Genomic DNA, 20,796 nt, shown 5'->3' with positions numbered 1-20,796 from the left:
AGTGGTGTGGCTTATGCACTTAACAGTGAAGAAGGAGGCAAAAAAGCCATTGAGTACCTCATCTGTCTTTGTACAGACCGAGTAACTGTACAGACCGAGTAACTGTACAGACCAAGTAACCAGGTCTCCCATTTCCTTCTGGAGAGGGCCCACATTTTCCCTAGACTTCCTTTTATCACCAACATACCCTTAAAAGCTTTTCCAATTTAATTGCTTATTTTCTCTAGGGAAATGGCATTTAGGAGGGGATTCAATTTTACGGGATTATTGAAACAGGAATTGCCATGGCTACAGTAATACAAACTTAAGTCAGTGGGCATGTTTCAAGGAATGAAATTATTCTTCTGGGGCAAGGTATGAATTCTCATCCAGTTTTACTCAGCCAAATAATATAATGGAAATATAATGGCAGTAGCTTTCTATTTTACTTAATTCCTGTTTCTTCCCTTTGGTTGTACTTTAAAGTCTTACACATTGTAGATGAAAACATCTCTCTCTATCAGATTAATATTTAATGTTTGGGAAACTCTGCCTTCTGCAGAGGGGGAGAAATGACAGTACCTTACTGTACATACAGTAGCTGAATGTTCACAAGTAAGGCATAATTAAAAAAAAAACAAACAAAAACAAAACTCAAAATAAAAATAAAAAATGATTCCTCCAACAGATTATGACAGGTGGAAATAGAGCTTATTAGGTTTTAAAAGATTTTGTCCATTTTGGAAATTCACATAGGAAAATCACATACTTTGGTACCTGATCACAGTTAATCTTTGTGATTGAGAAATGTTCCTTGCCTCATTTTGGTACAGTTTTGATGGTTCTAAGGTGAGACCCAAAAGAGCACTAAAGAAGTCTAGTTGTTAAGCTTGGTACATCAATTTGACCTCAGTGCCATTAAGCCCTACCAATCCGCTTACACTATCAAGAGCTCCTAGCAGACTATTTCACCAGAAAGTAAATGTCGCTGGCTATATCGCCATGAAATGAAACCTGCATCTTTCACTGCTGTCCCATCTGGGCTGAATGCTTAGTTGCATGTCTCATATTTAACTGTTTAGATAGTTCCTGGAAGAATGCAATCTAGCAAGTTTCTAAATTCATATAACAAGCTAAGATGACACTGAATTCATGTTCAAAGCACTGTAGTCACAAGAATTTCCCTCAAAACCATGGGTGCAATGCCACTGACATCTTTGTTGAAGATAATTTCATATACAACAGGTTAATTCTGAGAAAACTTATTCAGGAATTTAAGTAATCAGCTTTTACAAAACATCTTGGAAAATGCCATATGTGGGTTTCAGTCTCTCTTATATTGGGAATGACCTAGTATAGGAATAACCTATCTCACACTTCCTGGGCAAGTGCTTTATATTCTAGCGTTTATTTAATGACAGGTAGAGCCTAACTTCACCATCACATCTTTGTCTTTCATTAAGAAAAATTAAAAATAGACAATTTATCTTTAATGAGAAATTAATTTGTACAGGATGGTGCTCTGCTGGCTGTCCAGAAAGACTGAGTAAAGGCTCAAGAAGAGCTGCTGTCCTAGATATTTTCTGAACTGAATTAATAACAATATTTTAAAAATAGACTTATTTTACTAAGTTGTTTTGTTGTTTTTTTTTTCTATCTGGGTATACATTTTGAGGTTATTCTTATATATAAGAGGATACATATTGATTATTTGTGATATGAAATTCAGATCTTCTTTTATTTGTAGAATTACTCCTATTGCTCAAGGAAAATGAACTTATGAATAAGTCATGTTGCATGAAAGAAGTTATTGTTCAATGTGTATATCAATACATTACAGAAAAAAATTATGTATGCTATAGCAGTAATGCTATGCAGTAATAGCCTGTCTGATGTATTCCATCTTCAGTCTAACAAAGCTGACCTAAGGACATTTAAAGGCCTTTTTTGGCTTTACAGCACTCAAATGAGGGGTTTGGGAATGAGATTTAGAATAGGTAAAGAGAATACTCAGTACAGGAAATGATAGCAGGAAAAGTATAGTGGTTGTTTAAGTGATGGGGAAAAAGCCTGCTACAGCAAAATCATTGATTCTTTATTTGGTCTTATTTGTTAAAGTAAAAGTTAAAAACTTTCTTACAAAATGGCAGTATGCAATATACTCCTTCAGAGTGCCCAGGAGAGGAGTTATATATAATATCTTCCAGATAAGTATTATACTGAGAATCAATTTTCTGTGAACCTAACAATAACATAAATGTGCTCAGGGATGCAAGAACTATGGACATAATACTCAGCATACAGTGCTCAAAATATTCAATATATGATTAAAAAAATCCATATGACATTACAAGAACAGTGCACTGTGGGAAAGTATATCAGCAAAGAGAATCAGTTGAAGCTTATTTACTTGTGAATGGAAAAAATTGTTACTGTATTTTTCTAAGGAAGGGTAAAATACTTTTCTCTTTTTTTCCCTAATCTCTTGTTCAAACAGTCCTCACAATATTACTTGAATAAAATGCATGTATCACTAGGATTAAACACATTGTCCAAAAATGTTTATATTAATATAATTGTCAAGTTCTCATCTCACACTGTGTCTAAAAGACTTACTTCTAACAGACTCTTTGCCAATAATAATAAGAAAAATCAAGCACAGATGGTAAAATGCAGCTAATTTTCGAGTTTGTGGAATATATAGTCTGTCCTCATTTTACTCTCAGAAAACCTGTAATGTACCAGATGGGGATTCTGTGGTTAGATGTTATGAAAGATTTTCCCTAAAGATATATTTAAATATTTTCAATTATTTGTTCATTTATTTTAAACAGAGAAGTTCCTTGTGTTGTTGCAGAAGCTTGCATACCTTTACATAGTAATATTAAGGAATGTATGGGAATGCGTGTCACCTCTTTTCTTCTGAAAATTAAAAAAAATAGGTTCCATACAATCAAATATTTACTTTACTCTCACCCCAACTCATTTAAAGTCAGGGACTGAAATCACGTGCGACATGGTAAAACCTTCTGGATATTTAACTGCAGCCAGTAGAAATCACCTGATGTGGTCACAAGTGCAAAACGCTAAACCACCCCAGATTCCTTTAAAACCTGCATTGCAGTTCTAATTTTTGCAAAGAGTTTAACAGTTCAACAAATTCACCACTAACCACACTTGCAGATTTTTTCCAATTCAGAACTCCATCTGAATGCGCATTTAAACATTAAAATTGTTCAAATGCATCAAAATGCATTCAATAATACTTAGCATCTTCATCAATGACACGAAGTGGGATAGAGTGCACCCTCAGTATGTTTGCAGATGACACCAAGCTCAGAGGTACAGTTAATACACTAGAGGGAAGGGATGCCATCCACAGGGACCTTGACAGGCATGAGGAATGGGCCCATGTGAATCTCATGAAGTTCAGCAAGGCCAAGTGCAAGGTCCTGTGCATGGGTTTAGCAATTTCTGGGTATCAATACAGGCTGGGGGTTGAAGGGATTGAGAGCAGCCATGTGGAGAAGAACTTGAGGATACTGGTGGATGGAAAATTGAACATGAGTCAGCAATGTGCATTCACATCCCAGAAATCAAATCATACCCTGCGCTGCATCTCTACTCTTGTGAGCCCTCACTTGGAGTACTGCATCCAGCTGTGGGGACCCCAGTACAAGAAAGGCATGGACCCCTTAAAGCATGTTCAGAGAAGGACCACGAAAATGATCAGAGGGCTGGAACATTCTGTGAAGATAGGCTGAGAGAGTTGTGGTTGTTCAGTCTGGAGAAGACAAGGTTCAGGGGAGACCTCACTGCAGCCTTTCACTACTTAAATAAAAAAGATGTAGAGAGACTCTTTACCAAGGCTTACAGAGATAGGACAAAGGGCAATGGTTTTAAATTGAAGGATGGTAGATTCAGGTTTGATATAAGGATGAAATTATTTGTGATGAGGGTCATGAGACACTGAACCAGGTTGCCCAAAGAAGCTTTGAATGTCCCATCACTGGAAGTGTTCAAAGTCAGATTTGATGAGATATGGGGAACCTGATATACTTGAAGATGGCCCTGTCCATGTCAGAGGTGTGGACTAGATGGTCTTTGAAGGTCCCTTCCAACCCAAACTGTTCAGTGATTCTATGATTCTACAAAGAGAACTTGTGACTGTGCTACCTTTTAGGTACTATTTTAAGGTCATGAGATCAAATTTTTAATATGACTGCCATGGACAATGAATTTCAGCATGAAACACTTCCTGATTAAATAAAAGATGTAAATTTTAAAAGTCCAGTATAACTTAATTCTAAATATTAGACAAGTTCAGGGAAGTACTGAGGTGGTACACTATGAACAAAGAAGAGACCAGAGGTACCTGGAAATACATTTTGGTTTTTTATGTAAGAGATTAATAACAATTTTTATTCCTTATTCACATACATAAGAGAAAGTAATAGAGCTCATTTCCTCTCCTGGAGAAGCTGAGAATTGGATTCAAATAATGCTGAACATATTCAGAAGCAAAGTGGGATATCTTCACAATTTCTAAAGATTTAACTTATTAATAGATATGCATAGATTATTAGACAATTTCACTTTAGAAGCTCAGAAAACCTCCCTATGAACTGTAAAGAGAAATGCTCAAATTTACCGTGGAAAAGATTAACCAGCTGAAAGTAGAACAGATAAAAGCAAAACATTTGGGAACTGATATGCACTTTTTCATAGTCTTTAGCACTTCAGTTACTCTATTCTGCCCTTCTTCTGGCTACTTGATATGTCATTGATTCCAGGAAGAATCTAGTAAGTCCTATCAATCTCAATCTTCTAATTGATGAAATAAAAACCCTAAAGGCTTTTCATATAACCAAATATACAGAACTCAGGGTTCACACTTGTTTTCTCTAAATGAAAACTATTGATCTATGAGAGCTGAAAAGGCATAATCATAGATTGTGATTTACAAAATAAAGGTCTGAAAGGTACATGGCCACCTTGACGCTTTTCTAGGATTGGTAGATTGCCTCTACGGTCTCCCAAACAAATGTAAAGTGCTTAGCGATAGTTCAGAAGTGGATGAGCTGTCATTTATATCATGCCTTAAGCATAGACAGCTTTTGCAAGCACTCCTCAGGCTTCCAGGTGTTCTTCCAGGACATCACTGTTTGAATTGTGCTCTACCTCAGAGAGATTTCTGACCCCAGCATTGCAGCTACTTATTGCACAGCATATTACATTACTGGGAGGTGTTTCGTTGTTTCTTTTTCCTTAGGAATGAGGTGGGGTTTTTTGTTTTCAGGTGGATTTTGGTGTGTTTTTTTTCTATTCTCTGTTTCAAAATCTAAGTTTTGGTTAAATAGAGTAGGGAAAAGTGATGTGGTGTCTTCCTAACTAGAATCCTAACTAGTAATCTTCCTAACTAGTAATTATTTTGAATTGATTAGCAGCTATAGTAACACAATCCACAGCCATTTCTTTTACTGTAAATGGACATTAGTACACCAGTGGTGCACAGGATCACGTGAAGTAAGTATTACTAATGGACCAGGAAATGTTCTTAAGAAGTAATCTGAGGAGGGAAAATGTTTATTTCCAAAGTGGCCGTTATCAAATACAGAAAGGAAAAAGTGAAACAAGAGACACTCCTATTTCTTTATGAATATTTATGGCCCTCATAACTGACATACCACAGCTGTTCAGACACATGCATGTCCTATTTCTAAAATGGATCTTCTCTATAGCTCTGCTGTACCTTCTGAATACAACTTTAATTGAAAAATACTTGGAAAACTACTACTAAAGACATCTGGAAAAGTAGAGCAGACAACCATAGTACATCAGGTTATTATGTCATTAGTAGATCCCTTCTACTAACTGGACAAACAGTAGTTTGAAGCACAAGTGGTCTGAGGATTAATGTATATCTGTGTGCCTATTTCTAATTGAACATTTCTGTAATTAAGCTTAGTACAGATAACATAAAATATAAATTAATCCAATTTGATAAAAATGCTATTTCCATCATACAAATGACTAAGCATGAAGACAAATATATATACTTTAAATATCAGGGCGAAAAAAATCAACTCTAACAAACAGTCTTGGTTGATTTTATGTTGACGACTAGTGTAGTTGTGATTTTGAAACTGTCTAATTCATATTGTATTAATGAAATTTCTTACCTCAAAGTGGGCAAAATGAGTTCTAAATTTTTGTATAGCACTGCTCCAAGTACAAATACTGTTGATTCATCTAGTTCTGAAAAGGAAAGCAAAAAAAGATATTTAAACTCACTTTCCCAAGCATTCATTAGCATAAAAAAAACCCCGTGAATACCATTTATTTTTGCAGTAGAATTTTTATTTTAAATAAACCATAATTTTTAAAATTTTATTCTGGATTTCTGTCATTAAGCTGTAGCACTGCCAGGAATATATCAAAGGATTTAAACCACTGAAAATCACATTTTATGAAGATTCATTGTAGTGTACTGACATCCATGCTAGTTCCCTTACCTTTATAACTAAGTATCCTCAAAGACTGTCTTGAAAGTTTAATGACTAGCAAGTAAATTCTCTAAAGTCAGAGAACTGCACTGCAACAGTATTTATAAATTGTATCTGAAGTCAGGGTAATTTGCCTGCTGAGCATCCTTTGCCAAAGTCAGTCACCTATAGGAATGGCCCTGTCTGTTAGAGCAGCTTCAGGGGAGTCAGGCAACCTGCAATTCAGGTCATCTCATTCCACCACAGGTACAATCCTATGCATAATAACTAAGAATTGGCTTTTTGTAGAAAATACTATCTAGGATTTCTGCAGTATATTTTCTTCAAGAAGCTGAAATTAAATCCCATAATTTCCCTCTGGGATAAGCTGTGGGTACTGGATTTCTTTTGAAGATGGATGAAATAACCACTTCTATATCATACAGTGGTCCTGTGAGACAAAGATTCTGAGTTCCCTTATTAAAGTTAACACAAAATTAACATGCTGATGCACTTCTTTACCTGTTGACATAGAGGTGAAGATATTTTTTGGAATAACAACCCTGTCTTCTGAGTTTCGTGCCCAATCAACCATTCCCTTTCTTCCTTTCATGGGGAAATTGATGTCGGTTAAAACAGATGCAGCAGGAAGCTTCTGAATGCTAGCAACTAGTAAGAGAAATCACAAAATCAAATTAAATTGTGTTTCTTACTTTAAAGCATCATACAATTGTAACAGTACAGCAATAACAAAAATGGTTAATAATACATTTCCAGTAAAGCAGGAACTTATAGGACATTAAATGGCACAGAACGTGTAGTCTTCCGTTATGCAGTTCCACTATGGATTAATTTTGTAGCACTGATCATATCATTTGTCATCCAGATTCTGATTAGGCTTAATAGGCACTATTGAACGTACTGGCTTGTACCCTGAAATACACACATAAGGACATTGACATGTCTTCAGAGCAAATTCTAAAATGATCAAATGTGACAATGAAAGAAAGAGGATGCTGCAAAATGCTTTGGGAAACATAGCTGCTAGATGCAGGCTAATTAAGCAATAACAGAGATTTTATCTCCTATACAGGCACAATTTTAAGATAAACCCATTAAGGAGATTCACATATTAAAAGACCTCATTGTTTCCACACAAATGAGAACAATATGGTATAGCAGTTGATTTCCTTTCCTTGAAAGAATAATCCCCGTTCCGATTTCTTAATTATATTTTTCCACCCAAAAAAACCTCCAAACCCCCAAACAACATCACTATTATATCTGCAACCATTATAAAAAGGCAGAAGAAGTAGGTATCAAATCTAATAATACCCAGTTTGGAATTTTGTTTATTCCTTCTTATTTTCTGCTTTCTCACTCAACTATTATCTGGAAACCAGTTTCGGTTTTGCTGTAAAATCTAAGTATGACTCCATGGCAACACTGTCAGTGTCTAGTAAGGCTCAAAGTACTTTTAAGGAACTGACAGGGCTGCAGGTGCTTACATACACTCAGAGAAATGACAAAGACACTTGGAGCACTAGCTCCATTCTCAGTGTAAGCCATGTTGATATCCATTTCCTCGGCAATGCTCTTTCTAATCCATTTATGAAGAGGCTAATATAGTTGGTAGAGTTCGGACATCAGGACTATACTTTGATCTGCATAACAATTTCACTGCAAGCGCTCTGCGAGGGAGGTTAAGTATAAAGACAATGGGGGATAGCTGTAAAAGCAATCAGAGCAGCAAAATTAAAGTAGAAAACCATTAGGTGTCTCATCAGTGGATTTTATTTAAAAGGAAAATGTACTTCAAATCCAAAAGAAGGGGAAAATTAAGAGGTTAATGATATTAACTCTACAAATGTATTCCTTGATAACTGACTCTCAGTTTCAAATTAGACTGGTCATGTATTACAGTACAACATTAGTGAGATGGTATTTGAGGTTATTTCAGGCTTTCCATTACAAAACTATCAACTGGGCTTTACAGTGCTAGTTACAGTCCCCTCTGGGCCAAAATTGGCAAACACATTCTCATCCCTAAAGGGATACTTAGTCCTGTGTATTTTCAGTTGCTGTGTGGAGGGACAAGAGTTCAGGTGTTTCAGAATTATTGGGGCATAAAATGGATTGCATGTTCTCACATGCAATCCATGGTTATACAGAATATATTAAGACTGTAAAAATTATTTCTTTTCATAGTTCTTAAAATAGAAAATGATTTCTTTATTTTCCACATAAATAAAATTAAATGCTCAGTTATTTAGTTTTCAAAATTAAATACAGCCTGCATAAGACAATATTTGGTTTCTTTTATTTGTACAGTATTTATCTGTGTAACTACCTACCTATCCATCTATATCTATCTATCTGTCTATCTATCTAATTAACTAGTGGAGTCTCAAAATTTCATCTACTTGTCAGATGACAGTTCCCTTTATTGAAATATAAAATCAATGTTATTTGATGGAATTCACCCTGCAAAACAGAAAACCACCTTAGGACTGGATAAATAGTTAAGGGTCTGTGACAGTACCTCTCCAGACTTTGTCTATTACCGTATTCTAAATAGACAAATTCATCATGGTCCCTAAGCACTACTTATGAAACAAAGATTTGAAAATGTTTTTTAATACTTAGGTGGTGAATAACACAAAACCTAAATAGAAAATATAAATGTTTGGTTTATGGCTTGTATGGAATAAAGTGTTAGACAGTGTTAGGTTTACAGTTGAACTTAATGACCTCAGGGGTCTTTTCCACCCTAAATGATTCTATGAGTCTATATATTCCAATTCATGGTTCTGACAAGGTTTTCTTCTTATCATAATCACATTAAAGTGTCTTTATTTGATTTCACAGAAGATGCAACCTCAACAATCTGAAGATTTTAGCTCTCTGCACAGAAAGAGAGAATACGCAGCACATAAAACCAATAAGTGAAACAGATTCTCCAAAACACTTGCTCCATGTCCTGCACAGTCTGCCTCTTACAGATTCACACAGATTATCAGGTCTTTCTTTAGCCACTTTGCTGAATGATTCCAAGAGGATGTGTCTACTAATTTCCAACATGGCACTGACGTTTGAAGATGTAAGATAATACAATGGAATCTGACTGAAGGCAACTATTTCAGTCTATCGACGTGGCCAGGTAGATACATGAAACAGTTCCCACCTCTTCAGTGCTGTTATAAACTGTATTTTACTTTTAAAAAAGCACAACTAACATTATTATTAAATAACAGTCTACAAGTCATTTAATTGGATCTTGGAGCATGACCAACTGTATTTCCATTGTGAAATGTGGCTTTGCTGTTCTCTAGCTGTTTTATGTGCAGCATGAAATAATTATTTACTGTGAACATGAAAATCAAAATGATTTCTAGAAGACAATATGTATAATTCAGGTACTGGGTCATTAGCATGTCAGAAAGTAAAATATAAGTTTCTGATACAGTTTTACGTAGATAGTAAGACAGAATTATAAGTAATTAATCTTCTGCTTAATTATGTTCTTGCTTTAGGTTTTTATGAGACAAAAATACTCCAAATACTGGAACCCAAGTGATTAGGTTTTGCAGTTGCCACGCGAGCATTTTGCCTTCTCCATTGGAAATTTATCATGTCAAAATATCTGAATTTGTGAGGTGGAACAGTAGTTGATGAGGGCATTTACAGGCACTGTGGCAGAAGTATTTTTTTCTTGTTTATAAGCACACATTTTTATAATACTGGAAAAACAGTTAATCACAACATGAGACTGCAAAGTGAAAAAAAAAATAATAACAAAAGAGAAGGAAAAGAAAAACTGAATTGAAAGCTATCTAAGCAGAAGTCAAAGAAAAACTGTGTAATTTTAAGTCAAGGAAATTTAAAATATAAAACTTCCCATATACACCACATACAGCATGTCTTATCGTCTCAGATAAAGCCATATTTGAATTTCTGCAGTAATACATTCTTCCGTTCTAATCTGACTACACCTTCTTGAACTGTTTATGCTGAGGACATAATACTGACAAGCAACCAGCCTGGTCTCTCTTCAGATCATTCTTGCAGTTTGCACATACTCTGCTGTAGAGACAACCAAAACTTTTCCAATACGGAATTCCAATTTATTTGTATTATGGCAATTCCTATGATATTCCAGGCATTGCTCAAGAGAAAACAAAACAAAACAAACCAGAACAAAAAAAACTAAAAACAAAACAAAAAAACAACCAAAGAAACAAATACAACAAACAACAAAAAATAAAAACAAAAAATTCCACAAAAACCCAAACCAAAACAAGCAAAACAACCCCTCAAAAAACACAACACACCAACCCCCAAAAGATGTAGAACTGACATTAATTTTGAAAAAATGTTTTGGTTTGGACTTAGCCCAGATGAACCAGAAATAAAAAGCCAGCCAGAGAGGTCTTGGTGGGAAAAAACATTAGAGACAGAAAGTCTGAATGTACAGAAGCATATTTAGGGTGAAGAATATGTTTTATTTTTTCATTGTCTGGACAGCCTCTCTTTGCTGTGGCTACTATATGCCTTCAGTTACAATTTTAATATGATGCCTAGAGGTAAAAAAAAAAGTTTAAAAAACTAGAAAAACTAATTTATCCATGCTACTTGACTGTATTCAACATTTGAAGAATGCAGGAAGTGGAATATATTATTTGTTTCTTTGAAATTGGCCCCATCACACTTCTGAATCCTGCAAATGGAATTTATAAGTCCTAGATGGAAGAAAACCCCACCTAGCTTTAAGCTGAAACATGGAGAAAACCCCCCTTTTTTTTTTAGAATTCTTTGAGCATTCTTTTGATGCACATTGGTATAAATTACAAGACAGTAATTCAATTATATATAAGACCACATTCATATTTGATAGCTCCATAATAATTATTGATTTGTAAAATCTATCTAAGTAGTCCAGTCTAATCAATTTACTGATTGCCTTGACCCCTAATGGATTCATCCTTTACCAATATATCTCCTTTTACCTTTATTTCAATTTCATGCTGCAGTTGCAACCTGTCCAATACTGCTCTACTGAAAACTTCAGAATTGTCAGCTACTAACTATTCTTACTTACCTAGTAAAAAAAAATCTCTTTGTAACTGATTAACTCCAAACTCATAGGAATGGAGAATTTTCCACAATTATCCAAATGAGCTGATTACACACCATCATATGAGAATGATATTTAAGCACTTTATTTACAGCAGCACAAAATTAGGTAATGAACGTGTTAAGAAAATTATGAGTGAAATAAAAATTGTATAGTTCTTGCATGCTAGCCCTTGTAGATCATGGCCTAGAATTGAAAAGTTGAAATGTACTGCTATGATCCCATAACCCTGAATGAGTTATAAGCTGCCTAGTGCAACTTCCAGTAGCTCTGACTGATGCAGGTGGCTAAATAATAACATATAAAGAGACCAAATTAGTGGCATGAATCATCTTCACCTCCTCTTTTCTGTTCATCCGTTAGCTTCTCATGTTGAACAAAAACTGTTCAGATTTCAGAACCAGTCCCTTGAATAACATTAATTGCTTTAAAACAAGAAATCACTTTCACTGAAAGTCCTGACAGAAAAGGGACTCAATGTTTGTTTGCGGACTAAACACAGTTTAGATTTTAAAATTATAAAGCAAGCCAAATTAAACAGTTGATTGTTATCAAAGACTAAATCCAAACCTTCAGAAAAGCTGCTGAAAATGTGAGTCTGAATTCTGCAGAATTCATGTATTTACAAAAGAGGATACAACATTGGCTCTGATTCTCCTTTCTCATAAGTGGTAACAATTTGGGTTTGTTGTGCTTTACAGCAGAGTAACTATAATGATAACTGATTTACAATCCCTTAAGATAAAGAGGAATAGGAATTAATTGTTTTAAAAGGCATGAGTTCTGCATGAGTCCTTCCTTTGCTGTCAACCAAATTGTGCCCTAAGTGGGCTTGCTGTTTGAAGGTTAAACAAGAAGCTACCTGATCTCTGAATATTCCCCTTTTGTATTCCATAGGCAATAAAATGGGAGAGGAACCCAATACCCTTTTTGCTGTAAAATAATATATGTATAAGCACCTTAGGGAATTAGTGACCGTCACCTATATCTTGAGCCTGCAAGTCACTGCAGTCCTTCAAACAATACAAAGAGCAAGTAAAGACACACACAGTCTGATACACACACATAACTTTCTGATACCTGAATATGCTCCAAAAAGCCTGTAACAAACATCAGCAATACGCTACCCTACCAGTAGTATGACCAGTATAATATGCTGGACAAGTTAGAAAGCAGCATGGCTTCAGGCACTGCTCAGGATGCATTTAACATGCAGATCTCTTCTGCTACTTATGTGATTTTTTAAAAAATAAATAATAAATTCATAGGCAGAAGGCAAGTGTTTCCTTTTGGTTTTGTGTACTTTTGTCATTCAGTACCAAATTCTGTATTTCAGGAAAACCTCAGGAATATACTAATTTCAGACTCATGAAATATCACCTATGTATTTGCATTCTCTTGAGCAGTTTCTGATTGCACATTTCTTATGATAAAAGATGTAGCTAGACAAAATTAACAGAAGTAAAGCATAAAATGACAATTCTTTTTTTCCCCAAACTTCTTATTATTTCAGTCATGAAAATAAAAATGGACCATAAACATTTTAAAAGTTCAAACAGAATTAGAGCACTTTGTTGTTATAGACAATAAAAGCTTTCTTTAAAAATAAAGAAATTATTAAAACTTTACTCCCCGAGAAAGAGTTAGTGCATAGAAATGGCTACAGCATCATAGAATTTATCAATTTGCCAGATAGTATGTCTGCATATCCTCCTAGGGAGAGAGCAGAAATTTTAGCATTTTTATAATTTTTAGTCATTGTTACTATTTACTTACTGTTAATCCAAAGTACTGTAAGATGAATGAATATGGCTATTTGCAGCTGGCCAACATGGAACGTAAAGAACAAAATAACTTTAAAATTTGCAAATCTGAATCACAAACTTCAAGAAAGCCCATCTGGACTAGTGAAAATATAAACCATTTTTTAATGAGCAGTTAGAAGAAAATGTGTTCTCATGATAAATTGAATGCTTCCTGAAATATGTGGTTATTCCGAAAGATGCTTTAAACAAAACATAGTAGGAGGCTGCACTTCATTAACTAGAAGATGACTCCATCTTCTAGGAGTTATACTGAAGAAGATTTACATGAACAGCCAAAGAGACCCACATCCACATCCAAAGTACCCTGTGTTTCTGAAAGAGCTTTTTTTTTCTAAGTCTCCCTTAGCAACTCTTGCCTTGCCATAAAGCACTTGCAAGGAAAAGGAAGACTCAGCATAAAGCAGGAGAGAAGATGGAGGCTGATGCAGGAGAGAATGTTACAGACATTAAAGTGAAAATCATGGTAATACTGAGGGTGAAAGGCCATCTCCGACACTATTTTATATTGACTGCATAGGTCAAGGTGCTGAAACCAAGCATTTTTTGATCACTAAAGTGACTGGAAGTGCCTGTGCTGATGTTTCTAGCTGATGATGAGAGAAAAAGAGAGTGAGATTGAAGGCAATATTAAGGTAGTGAGCTCAGAAGATGGGAATGATGATGAAGCTGCCATCAGAGAAAGGGAGAAAGAAGAAGAGTTGAGAGAGAAAGATATCACTCATATGTTTATTTATCAGGTGTACTGATGAACAGGCATACATAAGAACTGTTAAGAGATGTGACAGAGAGGACTTGACAGATGAGATCAATAAGTGGGCAAAATCATTACAAAGGAGTGAATAAAATTATTCTCAATGTTACGTTGCTTGGGGAGATGAAGAGCAGAAGTCCCAAAGGTAGTAAGCTGAGGCAAAGGAAAGATGGCTATTGTCTTACCTGTAGGTAAACGATAACTAAATATCATAATTCAGAAATCTAGAAAGATGTGAACTAATTTATGCAGGATATTGAAAAGTGATACAAGAAACAAAAATCTCAGACATGGAGACAGAAAATGTGGTGTTTCAAAGCCACACACAGAGGAAACTAAATTAATCAGTATATGTTTCTAATTACAGCTTTTTGCAGCAGACTGGAAAGAGATCTCTATTATACTTTATTATTGAAATGTGTTCTTAATAATACAAAATGGCATCTTGAAAAACTTTTAGCTACAACTATGGACACATTAAAACTGAGAGAACTGTAAATTACTCCAGCACAGAATTTCAGAGCCTTAACAATATGAAAGGGACTACTGAATCCTAAGAAGAGCTGGATTAAAACCCATATCCTGTACAAAATCATAGATACGGAGGAAATGCTTGCAGGTGGCCCTTGTTTTTACAGCAATTCACCAGGCATGTACAAATTTCTCCATATGCCTTCCTGGAAGTATTCCCATCAGAGCATCTCAGTTCTTTCTTTATACTTCAGCTCCATTAAGATTGAGAAATTAAAGCAACAGGAAAAATCTTCAAAAACTCAAGCCTGTAGCTGTTTTTACTGACCATATAGTTTTCGTCATTAAATGCATTTGCAGTTGCTTTCTGTTTTAAAACCCAGTCGAGTCAGTGAAAGCATTTCTGCTCTAACACCGCCTGTTAGACACTACAGATCTAATGGTTTGAATACTTGAATTAGGAAGATTTGCTTGTCCCTGTGAAGATGGAATCCCCATCTGAAGCAAATATAAGCCATACCTTCCTCAATTTGGATGAGAATATCCATTAGGATTCAAAGGTACCACCATCAAAACCTGAGCTATTTAGAAGGAAAGGAGGACCAAACCCATACATGAATACTTCTTTGACAACAGGAACAATGCACAACCCAAGGGTTCAGAAGAAAGGCTGGTTTGCTTAATTCATCCCAGATAACTGAGAGATGTCTCAAATTTGTGCTTTACTCAATTCTTGAGTCTAATACCTTAGGAAACTGAAAGAATTTGGTCAAAAGCTTAGCATTTCCTGATCAGCATCAAACTACTTCTCTAGAGGGTTTCTTCCAATCTGACTTTGTATTCAACCAAGCTGTTACAAAACAGTGCACGCCCATTGCACACACCTCTCTACAGCTTTAGCTGCCCATGCTCAAAATTAGCTCTGATATAATTCAACTTTGTAACTCAGGTCAGAACACTGTGGAAAGGGTTGTTAGAAGTGGGAGTCTGTGCCCCTTCACTTTGACTACTCTTCAGCTGAATCAGCCATGATTATGCATAGCCAGGTATTGTGGTTATCTGAACTTTGAACAGCAGCCTTGATGTCAAGTGACCTTGGATCTTCCTTCTCACCATGGGCTTGCCTGGACTATTAGCTGAATACCATCAATGGACCATCTTCTGACACTGATGCTATGACTTGACTTCCTGGCTTGACACTAGATTTGTCTCATTACTATTGACTTGTCTGTTGATCTGGAACATCAGCTGTGCCTTGCTACTATTACAGAACTCCTCAGTGCTGTGGGACTTCACCTTCACCAAGGTGGCCACTGTGCATGCCTTGTTGGCTCTTGGTTTCCCTAGCAACCCACTCCTCCTTTGCCTTGAACCCTGCACCTGACAAGCAGGTGCTGCAACATCTACCGAGTAAATGCTTTCAGGACATGCTTTAGCAGAGTCATACAGAAAATCTGAAACAGAACTGTTAGATACAGAGTTCTCCCATGTCTCAGTTTCACGTTCAAGCCATGATTCTAACCTTCCTCACAGGAATTCATAACTAGGTTTTTGTTTTCTAGAGCACTGTCTAATTCATCTTGAATGTTCTCCATGGAGGAGATAAAGTGGATTAAGATTTGCTTAAGGGATTGTAAAAAATTGCCCTGGGGCACTGTGAAATCTAATTGTCAGGATAATGCACACATGCTTTATTTAGATTGTTTACATCATGCATGGCACAACAAAAACTCAGTACCTCAGTGGGATATATAGACACTATTCAATATATGTAGTAAGTTATACTAATTACACTGAGTTTGATTTACTTGTTCACATTGTTGAATTCTAAATTAACTTTAATAACTCAAGAGAAATATCTCAGAATTATTATGGTCATTTCCATAAAACAACTGCACAATGAGGAGATGCTTTAAAAAACATCTAACTAGAAAATTGGGCCTATAAAGAATGACAGAGCTTGGTTATTACAAGCTGTTATAATGCAATCATGTGAATCACTGTGGCATGTGGCCTTGTGCTCAGCTCTTGTTATCCAATTCTGGTCATCCCATCTCCAGCATATCCAATTTCTTCCCTCCCACTCACCTAAAATGAGAGGTTTCTAATGTTTATCAAAGCTGTGGGAGAAGGAATCTAAAAAGATCCAAGCAGCTAAGAAAAGTTTGAAAACCAACAGTCAACTATTCAACTAAGTCAAATGTTATACCATTACTGTTTCATTTGTCTAAATAAGGTGCCTTACATGTCCATTAATTTTTAGTGCAGTTGACAGAGAAATGCAGAGGTGCCTAATTAGGCTTTCTTGGGTTGCCATCTCAGGGTTCTAAAAAATCTTCTGTATTTTGTATATATTGCATAGTGAGTTTAAACTGCATTTTAAGAATTCTGGATTGACCCTTGCCCATATGACTACATAAATTGCAAGTTTGTTATTCAAGAGCTCAATGCCAAAGCTAATAATAGAACCTGGTCAAAATATTTAAATAAAAAGGTAACATAGCATCATACCTGTAGCAGATAGGCTTCTGTGTCAGGTTCACATGGCGGGGCTTTGGGAGCAAGGAAGGGGCCACAAGGGTGGCTCCTGGGAAAAGCTGAAAGAAGCTCCCTCAGCTCTAAAGACAGACCTGCCTCTGACCCAGGCCAAGCCCATCAGCAATGCAGATAAAAAGGTCAGTAAGGAAGGACAGGGAGGAGGTATGCCAGAGCAGAGGTTCTCTTGTAGTGAGGTGACAGGCTGTTCCCCTGCAACCCACAGAGAATCTCAGTGAAGCAGCTTGTGAAGGACCACAGTGGAGCAGTGGAACTGCAGCCCATGGAGGATGGCAGGCCCAGAGACGTGGCTGTGTGAGAAGCCTGTGCTGGAGCAGTCTGTTCCTGAACAACTGTCTCCTATGGGAGTGATTCATATCAGAGGAGTTCATGAAGGACATCCCATGGGATGGACCCCATGCTGGAGCAGAGTGAGAGTGTGAGGAGTCCTCCTCCCTAAGAAGGAAGGAGCAGCAGAAAACAAATATGTGACTGACTGCAACTCCCAGACCCTCTGCACTGCCGGGTAGGAGGAGGTAGAGAAATCAGGAGCAAAGTAATTTGGGCCTGGGAAGAAGGAAGAAGATGGGGGAAGTTGCTTTTACGACCTGGTTTTGTTTCTCAGTGTCCTTCTCTGATTTTGATTGGCGAGAAATTAAGTTGATGTTTTTACTCAAGTCGAGTCTGTTTTACCTGTGACCATAATCGGTGAGTGAACCCTCCTGTCCTTGTCTTGATCCATGGGGGGAGGAGTAAGTGAGCAGACATGTAGTTCTTTGTTGCCAACTGGGCCTAAACCACAACAGCTTGTAATTCTTGAAACGGCTATTTGGATTCAGAACGACTTTACAGATGCCCTTGCAGTGTCTCTAGTTTTGCTTTTGCATGCAGTAGAGAACTACCACTTTGGAGAGCTAATCTGTGGAAACTTCTGTGACCAAGAAAACATCTTTGGTTTTCCTGAGGCACAACAGATGCCATCAAAAGGACCCATCACCATGCCCAGCTCTGCAACATTTGCATTACTGACATCTACACCTGGTACTACTCTGCTGTCTGTTTGGCACTACATGCCATCTGCAACCTATTTCCTGCTATTTTGGTTTTATTTCCTTAGTTATTTATTTAAATTTTTTTGTGTCATTCATGAAATATATATTGAGAATATGAGACCCCAAACTGAAACTACACATGAAAGTAGATGCGCTATAAAGCTAAACTTTAATCCTACAATGTGCAATATTCCAGAAAACACAATTATATCTATGATATGAAGTGGAAAGGAAGAGTTTACTCCAGACTGTTTGTTCATGTTATTTCATTTAAAAAAATACAGTCAATTCTTATAAAATGTAATATCATGAATGTGAAAAATGGAAATAAGAAGAAGGGACGGAATTTTTTGTTTCTATTCAACAGTAGTTTTTGGGACACAACACCACACAATTGCTTCAGTTTATTTCCTGTATCTGAAAGTGCTATCAGAGTGACCGAATTTACATGTCAGAGAAGCTACCAATTTACTCAAAATTTTTGCAATTTCTCTTTTAAAATAATCTAAACTTTAAATATTGCTAACTTACTTAGAATCAAGTATTTTACATCTTAGTCCAGCTTGCTATTACTGCCATGTGGCATAACTATTATTAGCATGGAGAACTGGACAAAAAAAGTGCCATTTTATATTATTTTTTTCCTCAACATATCCTCTTTATAGCAATCTTACCCAACAAATAGTATTTTACAGGATTCAGGAAAGAAAATTTGTTTGGTTTCATTTTGCTTCATGGGGTTGTTTGGGTTTTTTTGTTGTTGTTTTGATTTTGGTTGGGTTGTTTTTTTGTGGTTTTTTTTCCCTTTAATTATTTTATTTCCATTGTAGTTTTTGCACTGCTATTACTTTTACAGAATATTTTTTATGTACTAAATGTGTTTTGTGTCCCTAATCCCAAAACATATAAATGGTGCTTTATTGGAAACCAAACTAACTGCACTCTGGTGGCAAACATTTGTAACAATATTTCTAAATGGAACAAAAGAGGAACAAAGTTAAGGGTCAGTGTAAGGATGCTCAGTTATTTCATAGTATTTCAAAGCAGTAATTTTTTGCAGAAGCACAGAAGTGAACAGCATAACCTGGACCTATATTGATTGTGGCTATTAATTAAATCTTGATGATTTAAACATTTGAGTTCTACAGTTACCCTATATTTATTGGAAGGGGACATTTCTGTGGTAATGAAGCCTTTTCAGAAGGTGCTCAATGTCATCATTCAGCAAAGGAGACTTTCAGTACATGTGCTGAGACAACATACTGGTTGTGCTGCTTAGAGTAAGAAATTAATTGGACATGGAAAATATTTTAACACAAAAATTACACCAGCAGTCACATAAACATTAAAAATGGAACTGACGAGAATTTAGCATAAGCAATATAAGAAGTAAAATCGGTTAAGTGAAACGGTTAGTGTTGTCACATTAATAGGAATAAGAACATTTTTTATTCAACAGACTTTATAAGACTGGAAATTTTATACAAGATAGGTAGGAGGGGCACAGAAGCCCTTAAATAAAACCCGCAAGTATGTTTTAATAAGGAATTCCTTGGGATTTTTAATTATATCCTACTTATATACCTTTAATAATGACCTTAGGCTATGTTTATGGAATTCTTATATAACCATAGAGTCAGAGAATCATAGAATTGGTTTGGTTAGAAAAGACCTTTAAGATTATCAGGTTAAATAGTTAATTTAGCACTGCTAAATTCACCACTAACCCTGAATTTTTAGTTATTTCTGTCACAGATTAAATTAATCCTGGGCCCAAATGACTAAACTAAGAACAAAGAAACCTCACTGGATTAGTAACTTGACCTTGCTTTCTTTACATCCCTGAGAAAACCCAAGCCACCAATTATAGAATTACTCTCTCCTTAAATCCAAGCCTCAATAGAGTATTTCTGAATTAAAAAATCCAACCCATTTAGATACTTCTAAATGAAACTATTTTGACATGAAAGATTAAGATGGCAATATCAACGAGTCCTAATGTATGACCAGAAGTTTAAAAGGCATAATGGTTTGGCAATTTAGCAATTCTTAGCTTGTCAGACAGCCTGTGATAACTGCTCACCACAGCTTGGAGGTAGCAAGGCTTATTTAAGCTGTTTTAACGGAAGGTTAGGCTTTATTCTGGGGAAGCATGAAATGCAAAAAAAAAAAAAAAAATCTAATAAAATAAAATAAAATAAATGTGCAGGTTGACCAATCCCATTTCATGCTCAGCTGTAGCTAGGAGACTTTCAACATCACTATAACTAGTGACAGTGCAGATTAGTTTCAGCATAGAGAATGCTGAGTGACAGGTTAAAATTTGTATCCAGCAGCTGTTGCTAATAATAGAAGTTACATTCATTGAAAAAAATCCACAAAAAGTGTGCATGTGAATCACTAGATAGAGATTCCCTCAAATGATACATTAAAAAGCTTATGAACTAACATGCTGTAAGATAATTTAAAGATTAAAAAAAAATTACGAACAGAAGAAAATATTTGAACAAATGCCTACAAGAAGGAAAAATGGCCAAATTCCTACAGACTTTTTTGTCTCTTT

At 35.9% G+C, this 20,796-nt stretch overlaps 1 protein-coding gene across 2 annotated transcripts in view; it reads right to left on the bottom strand.

Moving 5' to 3' along the window:
- The window catches only part of BAI3 (brain-specific angiogenesis inhibitor 3), a 466,801-nt gene that overhangs the window by 197,652 nt on the left and 248,353 nt on the right, over positions 1-20,796 (bottom strand). For both annotated transcript variants that reach the window (XM_010003267.1, XM_010003258.1), the window contains 2 exons: positions 6,987-7,133; positions 6,162-6,237 (listed from right to left, as the gene is read on the bottom strand). In XM_010003267.1, the coding sequence (XP_010001569.1) occupies positions 6,162-6,237; positions 6,987-7,133 (223 nt within the window). The remainder of the gene's footprint in view (positions 1-6,161; positions 6,238-6,986; positions 7,134-20,796) is intronic.

This window comes from Chaetura pelagica, unplaced genomic scaffold (assembly GCF_000747805.2).
Source record: "Chaetura pelagica isolate M959 unplaced genomic scaffold, ChaPel_1.0 scaffold150, whole genome shotgun sequence".
Classification (NCBI taxonomy): domain Eukaryota; kingdom Metazoa; phylum Chordata; class Aves; order Apodiformes; family Apodidae; genus Chaetura; species Chaetura pelagica.
The sequence above is the reverse complement of the archived record's forward strand: the minus strand, read 5'-3'. Positions and strand labels throughout refer to the sequence as shown.